This window comes from Tamandua tetradactyla, chromosome 3 (assembly GCF_023851605.1).
Source record: "Tamandua tetradactyla isolate mTamTet1 chromosome 3, mTamTet1.pri, whole genome shotgun sequence".
Classification (NCBI taxonomy): Eukaryota; Metazoa; Chordata; class Mammalia; order Pilosa; family Myrmecophagidae; genus Tamandua; species Tamandua tetradactyla.
The window spans coordinates 143851246-143872670 of record NC_135329.1 but is presented as its reverse complement, the minus strand read 5'-3'; the positions used below and the strand labels follow the sequence as shown (position 1 = coordinate 143872670).

At 37.5% G+C, this 21425-nt stretch overlaps 1 protein-coding gene across 3 annotated transcripts in view; it reads right to left on the bottom strand.

The window, feature by feature from the left end:
• Positions 1-21425, bottom strand: part of METAP1D (methionyl aminopeptidase type 1D, mitochondrial) — a 97842-nt gene that overhangs the window by 11826 nt on the left and 64591 nt on the right. For all 3 annotated transcript variants that reach the window (XM_077154143.1, XM_077154144.1, XM_077154142.1), the window contains exons 2-5: positions 5909-6066; positions 3715-3864; positions 1928-2076; positions 1319-1361 (exon numbers count right to left, since the gene is read on the bottom strand). In XM_077154143.1, the coding sequence (XP_077010258.1) occupies positions 1319-1361; positions 1928-2076; positions 3715-3864; positions 5909-6066 (500 nt within the window). The remainder of the gene's footprint in view (positions 1-1318; positions 1362-1927; positions 2077-3714; positions 3865-5908; positions 6067-21425) is intronic.

The following is a 21425-nucleotide window of genomic DNA, read 5'->3' as shown; positions in this document are numbered from 1 at the left end:
TGATTAAAAGAGATCATAAAAGTAAAACCCTAAAATCAGGTACAACCCCAAAGAAAAGTATATCACGAAAAGACTTTAGTTCAGGAACACTTCATAATCCTTCTACACGATTCTGAGCTGGAAAGATACCAACAGGATATAGGCGGAGTAAATGTTCAAGTGTTCTAATAGGACAAAGTGATACAGGAAATAATATCAGCAATAAAAGAATCTTTGGCTATATCTTCACACAAACTGATAAGAAGAAAAAGGTTGAATTAATTTAAACAACTAACAATCTGACTGAATTCACTACTGGGTCCCTATTTCCATCTCATTCCCACCCCTACTTAAGTTTCATGGTCTGGATATAAACTATTATTAAAATTATGTCCTCATTAACAGAAACGGTATATCTTGAATGCTGATCATATCACCTTATTCTCATTAATGTTTAAATTTATTTGAATTTATTAATTCATCATCAGATATGGAAAATTTATTTATGATCTACATAATCCTTTGGTACCATTACAAATTTTTTTTTAATAAAGTGAACTGCCAAATAACAAATAATCCAAGCCTGTGACTGGTGAGAAGCTGAGAAAATTAGAAAAAGTCAGTACTTCTATAATTTGAAGCTCCCATCTTAAATTATTAGGGTTGTTATTTAAAAGAAAAGCTATTAACCATTGGTAGAAACAAGTTCTCAGAGAAAACCACTCTGCTTATCTGCTTCAAGTTCAAGGCTCTCTATACCAGAAATGGAATGCAACGTTACCTTCAGGGATTTAATAAATCCAGGGAACACTGCTAGCAAAAGAGTTGCTGTCTAAATAGACTGACACACACAGGCCAATGTAGCCCCTAATGACAGAGTAAGATAATGACAGGCCCCACTCAAAATCAGCAGGAAGAGGAAGATCAATCTTGGCAGAGTGAAGGAAAAATGCTGGCTTTCTTCGTGTTAGCTCATCTCATACATATCTAGCTTCAGCAGCTGCCCAGTGCTGTGGGGCTCTGCATTAACTACACAGTGGATCAATAACAATTACACCTTCTCAAAAACATGACACATAGCAGGATTGGGTTGACATTTCACTTAGGCCAACATTGATCTCAGTGCATCTGATTCCAGCCCTAAATTCAAGTCAGGCCTGGATTTACTTGGAATAAACACAGAGTTAAAGACAAAAAAGGAAACCAGCTGCTTGCGTCTGGGTCTAGAAGTAAACAGCACTTCCATCGGTGCAGTTTGCATTTTCAATCTATTCTTCTTCCTGTTGCTACCAGCAATTCTGAAGTTGATCAAAGACTATTTTTTACATGATTTACTCACTGTGACATCAATGTTGATAATATCTCCATCCTGAAGAGGTCGACTGAAACATAAACAGAAAAAAAAATGGTGATAGATCTCAATAAAAGGAATATAAAAATAAATACTTAATGACTACTGTCACAAACCCAATGCATTTCAATGGTAATTTGGGGTGGAGGAGGAATAAATAGAACAACTATATCTAATTTTCAACTTTTGCTAGTCACACCAACTTTTATAAGAAATATATACCATGAACATATTGCAATTGTTTAAAAATCTACTATACTTAAAAAGATACTTATTTAGTTGCCTTAATTTTGCAAAGAGCCAAAACAATAGTTGATTAATAATCTTTGCCTGAATTTGGATTTTACCAATCTAAGAAAGTACGAGAAATATTTAATGCACAAATGTTTTTATAGGTTATATACTGCTTTAAGAAACATTAAATGGTGGTGTTAAGTCCATTTAGAAGCAAAGTACTTCAAAATTTTTATTTTACTATAATCAACTTCAGAAGTTTGCAGGTAGGTTTCAAACTACAGTGTCTTTCAACATCTGTTATAGTGCTTAGTTTCACGTTTTAGTTTACAAAGGAACAATATGTTATTAAGAAATGGATACCTGTCAGGAATACCATGACATAGCACGTTGTTTACAGAGGTACAAACAGATTTTGGAAAACCTCCATAGCCTAGAGGTGAGGGATAGGCATTATGACTGATGATTTCCTGATGAACAAGGGCATCTATCTCTTCAGTTGTCATGTCAACCTAAAATATTAAATAAAGAAATTGTGCAGTGACAGTTGGAAACATCAACTGTATTTACTGACTATGCCTATAGCAATAATGCTTCCAATTGAGACTATAAATTTACTGCAATAAACTTGTGGCACAACATTTTAATTAGCTATGATTAATAGTAAAACCCTAAATTGTGTACTTATGACATTCATTTGGGTATATGATGATGTTATCAACTATTAGGAAATGGAAATTTTAAACTCTAGGATCCTGTAAATCATTTGTAAGCCATTAAGTGACATTATTCCTTTTTAGCCTGAAGATTACAAAAATATGTTCTTAGGCAATTCCTTCCTCGTCACCAATGGTGAGTCCCCTGAGCTAACAGAAGTATATAAATAATTTTGAAAAGGATATTAAGTTTAGATGCAAAAGCGTGAAAAGTAGGTTAACCCACACCTTTTTATTTCAGTGAAACATTACATGGATTTTACTGCAATGGCTTGGAGATGGTGGATCATCATTTTAAAAACTGAGTTTGACACATTTTATGGAGATCATCTTTCTACTAATCTTGGTTTCTTTGATGTCTAAATAAATAAATGAGATTTTAAAACAGATTTTTCCCTCACTAGAAATTAGCTAATGGCTTCCAAACTAAAAGAAAATTAAAATACAGTTTTATAAGTGCATGAACACTATCTCTAGTAACTCACATATCATAAATAAAATGAGAAAACAAAATAAAGTATTTTATTAAAAATTAACCAATCCTTCAATAATTTTATATTCACATTATGCTTAATTATGTTGCTTATCACAGGTTTGTTAAACGATGATGACATAAATGATTTCATCTTTGAGTCTCACTTCCTAAATTCTGCCTACCCTTTTGAAACTACAGGCCCACATTTTCTTTTATGATCCTTATGTAGTATAGGATGTTTCAGATTATTTTGAGAGAATTAAATCTTGTGTAGGGAGACACTTGTACATAATTACATTGCCATGTTACCTATAGCTCTGTATATCTTGTCTGATTTTTTTTTGCAGAGCTAAAAAAGAATGCAAGAAAACAGATGACGAAGGACAAGGTAGAGCAACTCTTGAGGTACACAGAAATAATGGTGAATAAAAGCAGAAACTACAGGCAGGAGTAAGGGGTCAACAATCAAAGCTGTCTGCCATTGACCAACTTGGATAGGAGCATTCAGCCACAAGTACCTCTGGAATTCTGCTACTTAAAATTTAATTCAGGGCAGGCCATGGTGGCTCAGCAGGCAGAGTTCATCTGCCATGCTGGAGACCTGGGTTCAATTCCTGGTGCCTGCCCATGCAAAAAAAGTAAATAAATAAAATAAAATAAAATTTAATTTGGAGGGTGCACAGGTAGTTCAGTGGTTAGAATGCCCGCCTTTCATGCAGGAGACTGGGGTTCAATTCCCGGACCATGCACCCAAAAAAAAAAAAAAATTAACTTGGATTTAAAATCACCTCTTGAATAAATATACAGAATAGTAAATCCCTCCCCTCTACCCCAGGGCTTTATTTAATTTTTAATAAATCAGATGTAATGAAAGGAGAGTTAAAGGAAAAGGGGGTGGGTGGGAAGAGGGTAGGTTGTTGCCCCTGTGTAAGCCCTTCTGAGGCTGGGTGAGCCATCACCTTTAAACTCTTCCCAGCCAGGAGGAGGACATGACGGGCCAGCTGACAAGCCTGACGAAGCCCTTGAATCTGATCTTCATTCTTAACTTCTATGCTGTCTCCCCAGTCGGGTACAATGCCTGTCGTCACATAGTCTGGCTTCTTTATGTGCTTGAGGAAAAAGATTGAAAATGAAGATCAGAACTCAGCGCACGACAATGGGATCATTTTCTCGGACACAGCCTCCTGCTTCATGGAGCACTGCCCTTCCTGCTGGATGGACGACCTCCCAAAGCCGGCACAACGAACCCTCCAGGCTGCCCCAGTTCCTTCCCTTGCCCTTTTGAACTTAACATTGCCTGTTAGTGCTGCCTCTGGATGGTCTGCTAACCTTACCATGCTTTGAGTCAAGTTGGACTGAAGTAGACTTCTGGTCAAAACAAACAGTAGTTTTCTTTTCTTCCTCCTCCCAGCCCCATATGAATTGCATCACCATTGATGAAAAATAGCACCAAGCTTCCAAAGTGCCAAATGGTTAGTTAACAGCATTTTCATTTTCTTAACACAAAGCTAGAATTTATGCAAAAGATAGCTCCCAACACCCTCTCCCAGTGAATATATGTAAAAAAGGCTGGCTGTCAAGTCCACTGAAGCATATTACAACTATGATTTTCTTACACCTTGCAACCATACCCAAACCAAGGGAGGGAGTGGAGAGAGAGCAAAGCAAACAATTTTATTTCCTTTTTTTTTATATTTTCAAGTACATAAAGATTACCTGCAACTTTTCTATCATTCCCAACCACCCCCCAAAATTTCAATTCTGGGCACTTCTTATGGAACATTCTCTACCACTTACTTAAATCTATGGGCAGTACTCAGAAAATAAATAATATCTTTCACACAGAGCTTCTTTCAATCCCAAGGTTTTGCACAGCTCTTTGCAATCTACAGAAACTGCTACATAAGCGTTGATGAACAGCACCCACTAAGAGTACACAGTTTTTGGGGATGGGAAGCTGAGGGAGACAACACTATTCAATTGAAACATTGTGGGAACTTTGGAAGGGCTGAGGTTAGGGCTTTCCTTTTTTGAAAAGTGCATCAGGAGGGAGGGAAGCCCTTCGCTTATTCTCATGTTCGGATGGGCCTTTCTGATGCAGGTTCGCATCACAGCCCGACTTCCCAGGATGGGCACTGACCTGCCCAGAGACCACTCGTGCCCATAAAGCTCACTGGGTCTCCCCCAGAGGATGTACAGCTTCCACCTCCACCACACTGTGGCCTGGCAGGGAGATGTTTACAGGCTGTATGCTGTTCGGTGTCATTGAAATTTTAAAACAATACATTTCCCTCCCTGGAGAGTTCTTTTTCTTTTATATTAAGAAAATAAACATCGATTTTATGACCATTACCAAGCCCTGGTCCTCACTATGATGGCAGGACCTTGACAGGGCCGGGAACGCTTCTGAGCTCTGGTGGCCCTTCTGTCTTATCAGCTTTTGCCACAAAAATGGGTTCACTCACCTTCAGGGAGTAAAACATACTTAATGTAACAAACTTAACGTGGGTGTTCACTCTATAAAAAAATATATTAAAAAGGAGAAAGTGATTTTTTTGCGGCAAATTTATGTATTTTTTAAAGCTATTCTTGTTTTTCCTAAATGACACATACCAATTTGACAATGGATTTTGAAAATGGTCAGATTATCTTCCAACAGAATTACAATCTCTGAAAATCAAGACTGCTCTGAAATAAAGAGTTTTATTTAATTTCACCAAAAGGACCATTCAAAGACAACAGCATCATCATGGAAAGTGTAAGAGCAGACTTTAGGCAAAACATCTAGTATATTAGTCTTTAGTAATCTCTCTTGAAGGACCTCAATTTTAGAGTTAAATTTTTTCTCTAAAAAAGCTAGGAAACTACATATGTGCAGTTTTATCTTCATGTTAGAATTTCATATAGAAAATTTCATGATGGAAATTTTAATTCTAAATAAGTTAAATAGTTATAGGCTGAGAGCTTTATTTTCATTTTTTAAAACATTATATAGAAATGCAGGATGTTAGAACCTCTTACATTAGGTTATTTGTGTTTTAAATCACAAAACAAGTTTTAAAATTATCATTCAAACACTCCAGAAATCAAAAGGGCAAAAACATTTTCTTGCTTCTGGCTGGAAAGAGCAGCAGATAATAGGCAATACAGTACCTGAGGAACTGGATGAGCGGAAGAGACTGCAGCCGGCAAAACTATACTGTGTGAAATATCTCTTTGTCTCCGGAAAAAGAAATTTCTTCTTTGTTGACTGCTTGCCTGCTTGTGTAAGTAGATATGATTGAGTGGTGAAGAGAAAACTCTACGACAACCTATGACCAGAAATAGACATATCTTAAGTAAAAACCTAACATAGTTCTGTACTTTAAGATGCTATGTTGTTATCTATTAGATTATTATTCTAATCCTTTATTGGCTCAAAAAGGAAAAGCCCCAAACAGAAAGAAAAGCAGTGGCATTCTGAGTTCTAGCACAATAGTAGCATGGCTTATTTATTAGCTAATACTATGTTTACATAAATGTTTGGCAATAGTAAACTGTACTCTCATGGGAAACAACCATGTAGAAACAGCTGCTAAGCACCAGATTTGTAAATGAAATAAACATTCAATATAATTTCTATTTAGGTACATTATGTGGCAATGTCCAGGATGACCCTGAATTCATGGCCCTGTTTTGATGGCTTCATACTCTGTAAAGTAGTTTTCCTTTCAAGATACATGGACAAATTGCTAGCTGTACCTTTTGCCCTCAATAGACTACCACTCTGTGTTAAGTTCACATGTGGTGAGGCATTATACTGAAACTCATTGTGATGAATGCTCATGTCAGATAAAGACTATAAATGGCAAAAATATAGGGTATAACCCCAGTCGGAAAGGAACACAGGGCCTAAAGTATCCATAACAGGAATTTAGAAACACCTATCAAAATTTTAAATACACATATTCTTTGACTCATCAATTTACCTTCTAGGAGTTCAGCCTGTGGATATTATTACAGATGTGTGCAACGACAAATATAAAAAGATGTATTCTCATTGCAGTGTTTGTAGTAGGGAAAAAATAGTTAACAAGCCAAACGCCCATCCATCGGGGACTGGTTGAGTATATTATGTTACACCTATACAATAGAAAACTATGGAGCTGTTAAAAAGAAAAAGCTAAATCATATCTATATATTGTCATGGAAAGAGGTCATGATACATTGTTAGGAAAAAACCAAGGTATTCAAAATATTTATAAATAATTCCATTAATGTAAAAAGATCTTATACATTTATATAAGCTTAGGTATGTCTATAAAACTTCTGAAAATTGATACTTACCTAGAGTGGTTATTTCTGGGGCATGGATCGGGACTAGGGGTAGGTAAGGAGACTTTTTGATGCTTTTTATTTTCTTCTTTACTGTTAGATTTCTTTTTTTAGCATTCACTTGCATTGTTTTTACAATTAAGATAATAGTTTTAAAAATTCCCAATATGCTACAATGGTACAACTGCCCATTTTGAATGTAGCAGGGTTGTCTACAGCAGAGGGAGGAATAATAGCCCAAGGGCCAAATCTCACCTACTCTATTTTTCTACAGTTAACAAGCTAAAAATGATTTTTACATTTGTAAATGGTTGAACAACATCAAATGAACAATATTTTGTGACGTGAACTTCAACAAAATTAAAAAAATAAGTCGTAAATAAAGGTTTATTGGAACACAGACACACCCTTCATGTACAATTGTCTACGGTTGCCTTTGAGCTGCAATGGCAATGTTGGGTAGTTGTGACAGGTCCATATGGCCCACAAGGACTAAAACATTTACTATTTGATTCGATGCAAAAAGAACCCCCAGACCAGAAGCATCATCATCATGTGGGAAAGACATGCACCACTGATTTAGACCTGCTACTGACTCAGAAACTCTGGGGATGAGACCAGCAACTTGTGCTTTAACAGCCCTGGAGATGGTTCCCATGCACACTCAACTTTGAGAACCACATTTCAACTGCGAAACATAATGAAAATATGAACTGCAAATGAGTACTGGCCCCCACACTCAAGATTACTAGTAGAATTGGAAAAAGGCACTGATGCAAACTGCAATGGTCAGTGATTCAACTGCTTCTTAAGTTTTATTCAATTATGTTCTTCCATAAAGTTAGATGTAATATTATTGACTCAATAACAATATTATTTTGGTTTCTGTATTATTTTAAACAATTTCAAGCACCAGACAAAATGTCAGTAACACCATTTCTTTTCTTTTTTAAAAATACCTTTATTGAGATATCTTCCACATACCATACAGTCCATCCAAAGTATACAATAAATGGCTCACAGTATCATCACTTACTTGTGTATTCATCACAATGATAATTTTTAGAACATTTTCATCACTCCAGAAAAAGAAATAAAAAGAAAGAAAACATACATCTCATACTCTCACCCTCCCTCTCATTGACCACTAGTATCGCAATCTATCCAACTTTTTCCCTTATCCCTCCTATTACTTATATTTTAATAGTTTTTGTAGCATTAAATTTTTTTATTTTTAACTTTTTTTATTATATAGTATAACATATATACAAAGCAAAGAAATAAAAAAGCTTAGTTTTTAAACACTCTTCAACAAGTAGTCACAGGACAGATTCCAGAGTTTGTTATGGGCTACCATACGATCCTCTCATATTTTTCCTTCTAGCTGCTCCAGAATACAGGAGGCTAGAGGGCTTAAATATTTTTTTTATCATCACAATCGACTGTTTTTTCTTCTTTTTTTGTGAAAAATAACATATATACAAAAAAGCTATAGCTCTAGTCCGGAGAAGATGGCGGCTTAGTAAGACGCACGGGTCTTAGTTCCTCCTCCAGAAAAGCAACTAAAGAAACAGAAACAATACGAGACAGCTCCCGGAGTCACGACAGAGACCAAAAAGACAGCGTACCCCATTCTGGAACGGCTGAACGGGCAGGGAGAATCCACTGCGGTGAGATACCCGAGGGGCGCACGTTTTCCTGGCCGGGGCGGCTGGCGACTGTTGTCCCCTCCACGCACGTGGCTCCCCGGTCTGACTGGGAACGTTGGATAGCGGGGCCCTCCCGTCACGCTTGGCATCTCGGGCCAGCTGGGCAATTTGGACTGGTACTCCCCCAAGCCGCGCGGCCGGTGACCCCCCCTCCACGCGCGGTTTCCGGGGTCGACTGCCCTGCAGACAGACGACCGCCACGAGCGCCACCTACTGGGCAGGAAAAGAAAAACAGAGCCCAGAGATTCCACAGAAAAACCTTTCAACCTGCTGGGTCCCACACCCAGGGAAATCTGATCAAATGCCCAGACACCAGCAGAAAATAATGGATGACGCTCGGAAAATTGAAGATATGGCCCAGTCAAAGGAACAAACCAATAGTTCAAATGAGATACAGGAGCTGAGACAACTAATGCTGAATATACAAACAGAAATGGAAAAACTCTTCAAAAACCAAATCAATAAATTGAGGGAGGACATGAAGAAGACATGGGCTGAACAAAAAGAAGAAATAGAAAATCTGAAAAAACAAATCACAGAACTTATGGGAGTGAAGGAAAAAGAAGAAAAAATGGAAAAAACAATGGATACCTACAATGGTAGATCTAAAGAGACAGAAGCTACAATTAGTGAACTGGAGGATGGAACATCTGAATTCCAAAAAGAAACAGAAACTATAGGGAAAAGAATGGAAAAACTTGAGCAGGGGATCAGGGAACTGAATGACAATATGAAGCGCACAAATATACGTGTTGTGGGTGTCCCAGAAGGAGAAGAGAAGGGAAAAGGAGGAGAAAAACTAATGGAAGAAATTATCACTGAAAATTTCCCAACTCTTATGAAAGACCTAAATATACAGATCCAAGAAGTGCAGCGCACCCCAAAGAGAATAGACCCAAATAGGCGTTCTCCAAGACACTTACTAGTCAGAATGTCAGAGGTCAAAGAGAAAGAGAGGATCTTGAAAGCAGCAAGAGAAAAACAATCTGTCACATACAAGGGAAACCCAATAAGACTATGTGTAGATTTCTCAGCAGAAACCATGGAAGCTAGAAGACAGTGGGATGATATATATATAAATTACTAAAAGAGAAAAACTGCCTACCAAGACTCCTATATCCAGCAAAATTGTCCTTCAAAAATGAAGGAGAAATTAAAACATTTATAGACAAAAAGTCACTGAGAGAATTTGTGACCAAGAGACCAGCTCTGCAAGAAATACTAAAGGGAGCACTAGAGTCAGATACGAAAAGACAGAAGAGAGAGGTATGGAGTAAAGTGTAGAAAGAAGGAAAATCAGATATGATATATATAATACAAAAGCCAAAATGGTAGAGGAAAATATTATCCAAACAGTAATAACACTAAAAGTTAATGGACTGAATTTCCCAATCAAAAGACATAGAATGGCAGAATGGATTACGACCCAGCAATACCACTGCTAGGTATCTACTCAAAGGACTTAAGGGCAAAGACACAGACGGACATTTGCACACCAGTGTTTATAGCAGCATTATCTACAATTGCAAAGAGGTGGAAATAGCCAAAATGTTCATCAACAGACCAGTGGCTAAACAAACTGTGGCGTATACCTACGATGGAATATTATGCAGCTTTAAGACAGACTAAACTTATGAAGCATGTAATAACATGGATGAACCTAGAGAACATTATGCTGAGTGAGTCTAGCCAAAAACTAAAGGACAAATACTGTAAGGTCCCACTGATGTGAACCGACATTCGAGAATCAGCTTGGAATATATCATTGGTAACAGAGACCAGCAGGAGTTAGAAACAGGGTAAGATAATGGGTAATTGGAGCTGAAGGGATACAGACTGTGCAACAGGACTAGATACAAAAACTCAAAAATGGACAGCACGATAATACCTAAGTGTAATGTAACTAGGTTGGAACACTGAATGAAGCTGCACCTGAAATATGTTTTTTTTGTTTGTTTGTGTGCTTGTATCTTTTGTTTTTGTTTTTTTCTTTCTCCTTTTTATATATATATATTTTTTATTAGTATTATTATTTTAATTCTCTTCTCTATATTAACATTCTATATCTTTTTCTGCTGTTTTGCTAGTTCTTTTCCTAAATCGATGCAAATGTACTAAGAAATGATGATCATACATCTATGTGATGATACTAAGAATTTCTGAGTGCATGTGTAGAATGGAATGATTTTTAAATGTTGTGTTAATTTCTTTTCTTTTTTTTGATTAATAAAAAAGTTTAAAAAAAAAAAAAAGCTATAAATTTCAAAGCACAGCACCACGCTTAGTTGTAGAGCATATTTCAAACTTTAACACCGGTTATAATTTCAGATTTTTAGGTTTTTACTTCCAGCTGCTCTAAAATACTGGAGACTAAAAGAGATATTAATTTAATGATTCAGCATTCATATTCATTTGTTAAATCCTATCTTCTATCTATAATTCCACCATCACCTTTGATCTTTCCATACCTCTCTTTAGGGGTGTTTGGGCTATGCTAATTCTAAATTCTTCATATTGGAAGGGCCTGTCACTAATATGAGGTAGGAAGATGCAACTATTGGATGTTCTGGAGAGGCTGGGAGAGTTTAAGGACTTATCTGAACCAGGGACCTATCTGGAGGTTGTAGGTTTCTGAAAAGCTACTCTAGTGCATGGAACCCTTGTGGAATCTTATATATTGTCCTACATGTTCTTTAGGATTGGCTGGTATGGTCCTGGTTGGAGGTTGGGAGGTTATGACAGGTAGCAAGGTCTACCAGAATGTTGCGTAAGAGCCACCTCCAGGGTAGCTTCTTGACACCATTCAAACCCTTTCTGTCAGTGATACTTTATTAGTTACACTTCTTTTCCCCCTTTTGGTCAGGACCGAATTGTTGATCCCATGGTGCCAGGTCTGGATTCATCCCTGGGAGTCATCTCCCATATCGCCAGGGAGACTTTCCCACATAGGGGGGACGGCAATGATTTCACTTGCAGGGTTGGGCTTAGAGAGACTAAGGCCACATCTGAGCAACAACAGAGGTCCTCCAGAAGTAACTCTTAGGCATGCCTATACATAGTCTAAACTTCTCCGCTACCTACATATGCTTCACAAGAGTAAGCCTCATGATTGGGGGCATGGCCTATTGATTTGGGTGTCCCTAAAGTCTGACACAGTATCAGAGGATTCCCTCATGGCAAGGTTTAATAGCTCCATATTCTTTCTCCCATCCCTCAGGGGACTTTACCAATACTTTCTGAATATCTGCCTAATATACTCTAGGATGTATCCAGGCATTAAAATAATCTATATAGGATTAAAGGACCTCTTTCTTCTTCTGGGTTCCCTGTGTTTCAAATGTTCAAATGGGCTATACAGATAGGTTGAATTAGATTATGCACTACAGAAAACTTCAGTTCCAGAACAAATAAATCTCTCTTCCATTGGTCTCAAAGAGTATGTGTGGGTCTAAAATATAGACACTGTCTTCCTTACCCCTATGTTCTGAATTACTTTAACCCCAACCTGTTCAGCTTTGTTATCTCTAAATATCAGGTAATATATATAAAACAGCCTCTCAAAATCCAGAAATAATAGTCACCACTCCGCACTTAATGTGTCTGCTCTAAAAGCTTACAATCTAGCCCCCTGTTTTCTTATAAGCATTTTCTAAAGGTGACCATACCATTCTTGTTCTTTTGTTTCTGGCTTATTTTGTCTCACCAAATGTCCCACATGTTCATTCACATCATTGCATGCATCACAACTTTGTTCCTTTTGGTAGCAGCACAACATTAGTTCATAAGTATACACCATCGTTTGTCAATCTAGTTCTCCATCAGTGCATCCTTCAGCTGCCTGCATTCCTTGGGCATCACGTATAGGGCCCAAAGCCCACAGTCCATCAACACTCTCAATTTTAGATAATTTCATTATTCCCAAGAGAAAGAAAACCAGTAAACACACCCTTGCCAAATACGAAATCTAAACATCCTCTAAACTCTTGTTCCTACTCCCATTATTTACCTCTGCTGTTGCTGTGGTAGTGCTGATGGTTTCCTTTTGAACATAGCTCATTGCATGCAGTAGCAGTTTTCCCCCTGTACCCTGGACTTAAACACTCTTTGTACAAGAATCATATCTTTGAGGCAATTCTTGCGACAACTAATTCATATTTCTAGTGTTAAAGAGTGGACACGTAGGTCTATACAATCTTTCAATCTTGTTCATCTTCAATATGGTAATATTACTTAGAGAACCACCTTCACCCCTATCTATTCCCTTACATCGTAGTTCAACCTCATTAGCTAACAGTTCACCCATCTCTAGCTCTATGTATCTCTAAGTCCCCTATATTCTGTAATAAAAGGCTCTGATTATACCTTTATGCTGGTCATAAAAGTGGACTCATACAGTACCTACTTATTTTTTTTGTCCTTAATTTTTCTACTCATCTGTCCATACACTGGATAAAGGGAGCATCAGCCACAAGGTTTTCACAATCACACAGTCACACTGTAAAAGCTATATAGTTATACAATCGTCTTCTAGAATCAAGGCTACTGGAATACAGTTCAACAATTTCAGGTATTTACTTCTAGCTATTCTAATACATTAAAAACTAAAAAGGTCTACTATATAATACATAAGAATAACCTCTTGATTTCTATTTGAAATCTCTCAGCCACTGAAATATTATTTCGTCTCATTTCTCTATTTCCCTTTTGGTCAAGAAGGCTTTCTTAATTCCATGATGCTGGGTCCCGGTTCATCTCACGTTGCCAGAGAAATTTACACCGCTGGGAGTTATGTCTTACATAGGGTGGGAGGGTAGTGAGTTCACCTGTGAAGTTGGCTTAGAGAGAAAGGTCACATCTGAGCAACAAAAGAAGTTTTTTGGGGTGACTCTTAGGCATAATTATGAGTGGGCTTGGTTTCTCCTTTGCAGGAATAAGTTTCATAGGGGCAAACCCTAAGAATCAAGGGCTCGACCGATTATATGGTTGTGTCCAATACTTGTGAGAATATCAGGAATTCCCCAGGTGGAGAAGTTTAATATTTCCTCCTTTCTCTCCAGTCCTTCAGGGGGACTTTGCAAATACTTTTTTATTCTCTGCCTAAATTACTCTGGGATGCACTAGAACATCACACTCACCCATACAAACCAACAAGATCTCACTCCCTACTCAAGATTTCCTGGAATTATGGTATTTGAATAAACTGAACATTACAAATTAAATTAGATAGTGTGCTACCAAAAATATAAACTTCGCACCAAATAAAAATCTCTTTCTTTGATCTCACACAGAAGTTGAAGTTTTAAAATACAGACCAAAAAATGTAAACAGCAGGAAAAAACCATTGTTACTACTACCATTAAATTATTTCCCCAAAGTGGTGATGGGTGATCGATTCACTCTCTCAAGCCAATCTCCCTTCACTTCAGTGAGGTGGCTGACAGGAGTTAATTGGACAGTTTGTGGCTATGGAATGGAAAAAATCTTGGTTCCAGTTAAGACAATAGAAAGACTCATGTGGAATCAATCCATGACTGGGGGGTGGGGATGGGTGGGCAGTAACTGCCTCTCTAAGTAGAACCACACACAAGACACAAGCTCATAAGTGTTTCCCTTCTCAGGAAAGTATGTATTATTATTACTATTAATAGTGATAATAACACTAATAGAAATTATAATAATAGGCAAACATTTAATAGACACTTTCTTTATGCTAAGCACAGTGCTAGGTGCTCTACATACTTATCTTTGGTCCTTACCAACTCTGTGATGTAGGTAGACAGCTGCAACATAACTATTTTATAGATGAGAAACCAAAGTTCAGAAAGATTAAGTGAGGCTCCAAACTCACGCTTCTGATCATGAATGAGTCGTCCCCGAGCTCAGGTTCTCTAGATCCAAATCCAGGGCTGACTCCATCATTCCAAGCTGCCTTTAAAAGTAGGCTGACGGCCAGCCATAATGACTCAGCAGGCAGAGTTCTTGCCTGCCATGTCAGAAACCCGGGTTCAATTCCCAGTGCCTGCTTAAGCAAAAAAATAACTGGGTAGGGATGCCATAAGCTTGATTAGCTAGCAAGCTTTACTGTACAATGTGCTTTTTCAGGGATTAGATTTTTAAAACACTTTTACTGTGTAATATAACATACTAAGAAAACAAAGAAAAAGTAATAATTTTCAAATTTCATTTCAATAAGTACTTTTAGGACAGATTTCAAAGTTTCTCATGGGTTACCATTCCGCTATTTCAGATTTTTCCTTCTAGCTGCTCCAAAATACTGGAGGCTAAAAGGAATATCAATATAGTGATTCAGCAGTCATACTCATTTGTTAAATACTATTTTTTCTGTTATACCTCTCCTTCTCATTTGATCCTTCTCCCAATCTATAGGGATCTTTGGGTAATACCCATTCTGACTTCTTTACATTTCTCAGGTGTTGACACGAAAAGATAGAGGGAAGGAATTAGTTGATAATCTTGGAGAGGGTGGTCCTTCTGGATTTCAGGGTTTATCTGGCTTAGGAACCCTCTGGAAGTTATAGGTTCCAGGAAAATAAACTTAATGCATGAAACTTTTATAGCGTCTCAATTAGAGCCCTAGGTATTCTTAAGAGTTAACAGGAGTGATGTTTATTGGGGGTTTGGCAAACCATGGCAAATAGCAACATCTAGCTAAAGTTTAAGAGTAGCCGCCAGAACAGCCTCTCCACTTTAATCTCTTTTAGCCACTGATGCCTTATTTTATTACATTTCTTTTCCCCTTGATGACATTGTTGAACCCAAGGTGTCAGGGCCAGGCTCATCAGGGGGATTAGATTTTGAGGAAAGATTTTTTCTTTTCATCAAGGAAAAATGTACATGTCATGGGAACTACCATTTAGAATGGAGATACTTTTCATGAAAATGCTTAGAAATGATCTAATTGTGGTAGAGTGAAAAGAATTTTGAAGTCAGGTCTGGGTTACCAAACCCTCTGGGCCCCACTTTCTTTACCACTGATTGGGAATAGTAGTGCTCTCCTTCCCTCTGGGCTGTGTGGGCATCAGCTGAGAAAACATACATGTAAACCGTGCTGGAAAAAAAAAAGTTCCTTTTCATTCCCTTCTCAACTCTTCAAATATTAAATTTAATCTTTCCTTCCACAACTATCTGCCATGCTGTGGGAACACAGTGGTGAACAAGATGACAAGGTCCCAGCTTTCGTGAGGCTTGCTTTTAGTGGCGGAAGGCAGACAATAAACACATAAACATGTGCATTTGATTGTATTGGTCTGTGTGATAAAAAAAAAAGTGCAGAGTGGCACCTTGTAGCCAATATTCTACTCCTCCCTTGCCGAGAGTTAATTACATGACCTTGAGCAATGACATTGACAGCTAGCCCTGACTGAGAGCCTACTGGTGCCATGCTCTGTGCTGAGTACTCTGCAGATATTATCTCACTGAGATACAAGGCAAACCTTTATGGTCCTTTTTAGGTCTGACTTTTGAGCCTTCGTTCAGTAACATTTGACGAGCGTGCTCACATCCCAGGCAATGGGAATGATGCAGCCTCCAACCAGTTTTAGGACTCGTGAAGATTTTTTTTCAATGCAGCTTATTACATGAAAGGGAGATCATCTTTATCAGTATTACCAAGTTCAAGTATGCAGTTATTACAAGCGGCTCACTGCCCAAAAGATACACGCATACCCAAAGGTGATTGGACAGCAAAACTCTAAACACGAGGACCACAGCCCAAACATATTCAACCTACTGAAAATTATGATTATGTGGTGTACTCAGCTATGCCACTTTCATAAGACACTTTTGTATTTGAGGTGAAGTATTTTATTTTGATCTGATAAAAGACACCTTATAAATGTCACACGGTAACAGGATAATAAGGTACCACACCATGTTTATTCCACTAACTATTCATTATGAACCAGAAAAAAATGTCCGATGTTTTCACAGGTGAAATTAAGAGATAGGCTTAAATCAATAAGTACCTTTAGAAGATAATGGTCTTTCAATTAATCTGGCAAAAAAAGGGGTGGGGGGCGCGGTGTCGGGGTCAGAAGAACCCGAACTCTTGTTTATCACAATGTAATGAATAAGTAGTAATTAACAAATTTTCTAAATACAGAGTAAGCAACCCTCAGTTCCCATTACATTCAGGGTCATGGAAAGGATACTCAAGCTACAGTATCTGATATTGGTCATTGTAGGAAAGATCCACTGAGTTTCCTATTTATTTCCTTTCTTTATAAAAGCACTGCTAATACCTTAATAACTACATCCAATTTCCAAACTGACGGCTAATCTGATGCCCGACCTCACTCATCAGAGGCAAGAACACACAAGGTGCTGACCGGAGGCAAGAATGCTGGCCCGATTCCCACCAGCCGCACACTGGCCTCACCGTCTTCCACACCCCATCACCAAGGACCCACAGCACACCCTCTTTTATTAAAGTTGCTTTCGGGAAACAAAGTTCAGGTGTGCATTTATTACTGCAAAGCTCAAATTACCTACTCTGAAGTTGAGGAGAGCCCACTGGGAAATCATCAGGAGAGGAGCAGAGCCCCAGATCATCAAGGAGTTGTTCTGTACGAACTTTATCTTGAAAAAGACGGTCACAGAGCGTGTTGTTAGTGTTGATTATGAAACAAAAGCTCTACCTAGGGTTTTCTTAAGCAGTAAATCTATGCATTTATGAATACTAAAATATTTACTGTTAGCAAACGTAATAATAAAAATTATTTTCAGTGTCACAAAAATTGTATCAGTGCCTAGCTTGAGCTGAACACTGAAAATTATAGGCAACTGTTTCTTTCCTTCTGGTGGAGGAGCGCACTGTGTTGCCCGAACATCTCTTTGAAATTGCTATATTTCCTCTGGACCCTGCAGTACATTTTTTACATTTTACATTTATATTTGTAATGTAAATCTAGGTTATTGTTTCAAATATTTCCATGTCCAGTCATAACATCAATTTCTAAAAGCTTCATTTTATTTCCCTTTACAGATTAAGTTTGAACGAGCAGATTATGGAATTCAAGTATGATGGAGGGAGGGGTGCATTTTAAATAGCTAATATTGCTGCACACAACATGCTCTATATTTATTGGTCTCTTACTCTGGGTCCAGTTTAATTGTTGTCTACTCACGCATTCCATACTGCATAATGATATGCCTCCGTTTCACCCAGCGAGCACTGGGTTTTTATGTGTACCTCTATTAATGGCCCTTAATTAAGTCAGTTTTAGCCTTGAAAATATGAGTTTTCTTTTGGTCAACAAATATTTTTAAGGGAGAGGTTTCAATGAACTTTCAGAGAGACATTTAAAATGCTTATCAGTTTAAGCAGTCGTAAAACTGAACAAAGTACACTTGTACTCAAGTGTGAGCTACCAACACCTATATTTTCCATCCTATGCTTCCAGGGAAGTACTTTCACCCTGCAGCATGCCATCAATCCTCAGTTATGCTACATTTCGGAGGTATCAAGTATCTGGATAGAAAACAACACAGTAAAGTAGCCTGGCACTACTTTACATTAACTCACAACGTCAACCAGATATAATATGTAATTTAAAGGACACCCTGTAAAATGTCTCATTGAACATATTTTTTCATAATGATCAGAAAATGCCAAAGTCTAGTAACAAAACTATTATTTATAGCATATTAACATCTAACTGATTTTACAAATGGAGGCAATTATTTTGGATGAAGGGCAGATTGCCTGCCAGATTTAAATGATTTATGATTACCAAGAGAGAAAACAACAATGTTTGGCTAATTCATTTTCAAACACGGCTCTTACACTCATTGATGATTTAAATTTTAAACCAAATTATTTGAAAGAAAAAAAAAGCAACTTCTTTGTGACAGTAATCTGAGATATTTTCAGCTGTGTTTGAAAATGTTGCTTCCTACAGTAGGCTCAGAAGGGACTATACATAGGAATACATTTTCAAAGGTGCTCATTTAGAGCCAGGAAAGACCACACTTCATGAATTCCAACCAATTATCCAGAGTAGAAGCACAGGCTCTTATGCATTGTATGATTCAAGACCAAAAGGGAATGCTGCAAATGCATCCAGGACTTACAGTTCTTGACCTAAAATATCAACTGTCTGCTTGATAGGTTTGATAACTTGCACAAGCTGTAGTGAAAGGAAAATTAAAATAAGCTGTGTCACTCAATATAATTTTCTTATTGATTTTTATAATCTACCTAAGATGTACATGTTTCAAAAGTAAATGAGGAGGACTGAAGGTTCTTTCCAATTTCAAGGAGACTATAAAGCAGAAGAGAAGCTCGCATTTCACCAAAAAATAACCTGTGCATTTGTTGAAGAAAAAAACAACAACGAGGGGCATGCCTCAGGCTGAAGCAGATACTGATTGGGCAGAGCTAAAGGACAAGGGCCCTTGAAACTAAACAAAAGCAAATTCATTCTGTTGACAGATGTCAATTACATCAAAGCAATAAGGAACTTCCCCACTCCCATTTTTTTTTAACAATTAATACCTCTTTACAGTTTACAAATTCAGGAGAAAGTTTTAAACCAATCATAATAAACATTATTAGATTTGTTTTTTAAAAGTTTCAGTGCAGTAAAAGAACAATCTAGCGCATTTTTAGCTATGGGCCTCTCCAAACAGTGGTTTATTCATTCCCACAGATACGTCTGGGAAGCCAAGCTGGACATGCCATCAGCCCCTTACTTCCAGGGGTTAACTGCTCTGGCTGCCAAATAAAATACAGAGCGAACCATGTAATTATGGAGACAGTCAAAGGGCAGGCTCTATTTTGAAATCTATTTGCACAGACAAGGTCTTCCAATTGAGCTTACAGGAAACAAGCTGGTAAAGAGTCTCCTTTTCCCCAGATGCTTTCCACACTTTTTCTCCAATTCAGGAAATCGTGGATATGGACACCATACACCACTGCTTCCTGGATTTCAAGTTAAAATGCCATTACAGAGAGAGGAGGAGATCTGGTTCACAAATCCATAAAAAACATTTTCCCCCTAATTAACATCATTTGGCAAAGACTTCTGACTGATAAAGCTACAATGTTTATTAAATAACATTTCTAAAGAGGATGCAGACCCAGTTGTTACGCAGGTGTTGGCAAACAGATAATTTTCTTCAATGCTCAGAGTAAAGCACATAGGCCTAAAATATACTTGCATAAATATTTGTCTGAAATAAAGATTCTACAATATTGTCCCTGTAGTTTATAGCGAAGATCACTATATGGTAACAAAAATCCACAGAAATAAAAAGGAAGTGTGAAAAATATTTTAAGCGACCAAAAAAAAAATACCAGAGTCGTAACTTACTTTCTGTTGAAACATGTAGTGAGTTATAAGTTGTCCTAGTTGCTTAATGCTCTAAGTTGGCAACTTCTATGTGGCTGCATCATTCTCATATTAAAATAGGGTTGGCCCACACCTAATAAAACCCAGTCAAAACTCATCATCAAGCCATAGACCAAAGCTTGGGAGTCATGGGTCTAGAGAAGATGAGGTGGAAAATCAGCCAGAGTCAGACTCCTCTGGGGAGAGGAAGGGTGGTGGCCTGAGGGCACCCTCTTCCAATAATAACAACATTCAAGAATGATGCCTAGGTCACAGAGAGCCATGACCTTCCCCAAGGCTCCATCAGGAAGTTGGCTCCATCCCTCTTCCTTTCAAAAAATGTATCAATAGCAACTGATAGCGTATTATATCAATGACAAGTTCAGAATGGGTTCAGGAAATTATTTTGTTTTGCTTCTTTACAAAAGCTAAATTTAATAATACGTTATTATTCATTAATGTGCATTACCACACCCACGTGTCTGGGATGGAAACAAAAAACTTACCTCTCTTTTTGGGGAAACAAAAACATCCCAACCTACTCTAGATCAATGACACACAAATCAATGGACATACTTTATAAACATGTTTGTAGGGCTAGAAAAAAAGTTCTTTTTTTGCTGGTCAACTGTAGTTGGGGGAAGGGGTGTCAAAATTACAGCTAGAACCCAAAATCTAAAACTAACAACAGATCATTTGGTGGATGTGTAGAACTTACACAGAAATGATTAATTTGAAAAAGGAAATAGGGCTATTTGAAATTTCTCTATTTCAGATAAAAAATGTTTACATCTAAATTCAAATTCATCTTTATAATCATAAAATATTGAGTCATACTGAAACAGTATATACTTAGCAAATCCCATTGTCTCAGCTAAAGTTTAGAGAAAAGCAGCTTTTAGCATTTCAACAATACATATACTCAGGCAACTTCCTAGACAAAGAAATATTGTATCCTTCCAGGGGAAATAAAGGAGCTGTTTATTAGGACCATGCTTAAAACGTAATAATTCATTCTAGTTGAGCCCTGTGAAAAATGTCATCAAAATATCATTTTCTTTGCCAGATTTCTGAACGCTGCAATGTCATTAAATAGAAATAAAAGACAAGCTCTGATTAGAGTAGAAGTACAACATCAAAATGAACCCAAACCAAATGCTTCAACAAAGTAATAGGAAAGCGTTTCACACAGTCCTGGTACCCAGGGAATGCATACTCCTAGGTTAGTGCAGAACATCTGGCAAATTTCAACTTTCCAAAGTCTCACACAAGAAACATTCCGGTTACCTCATGCAC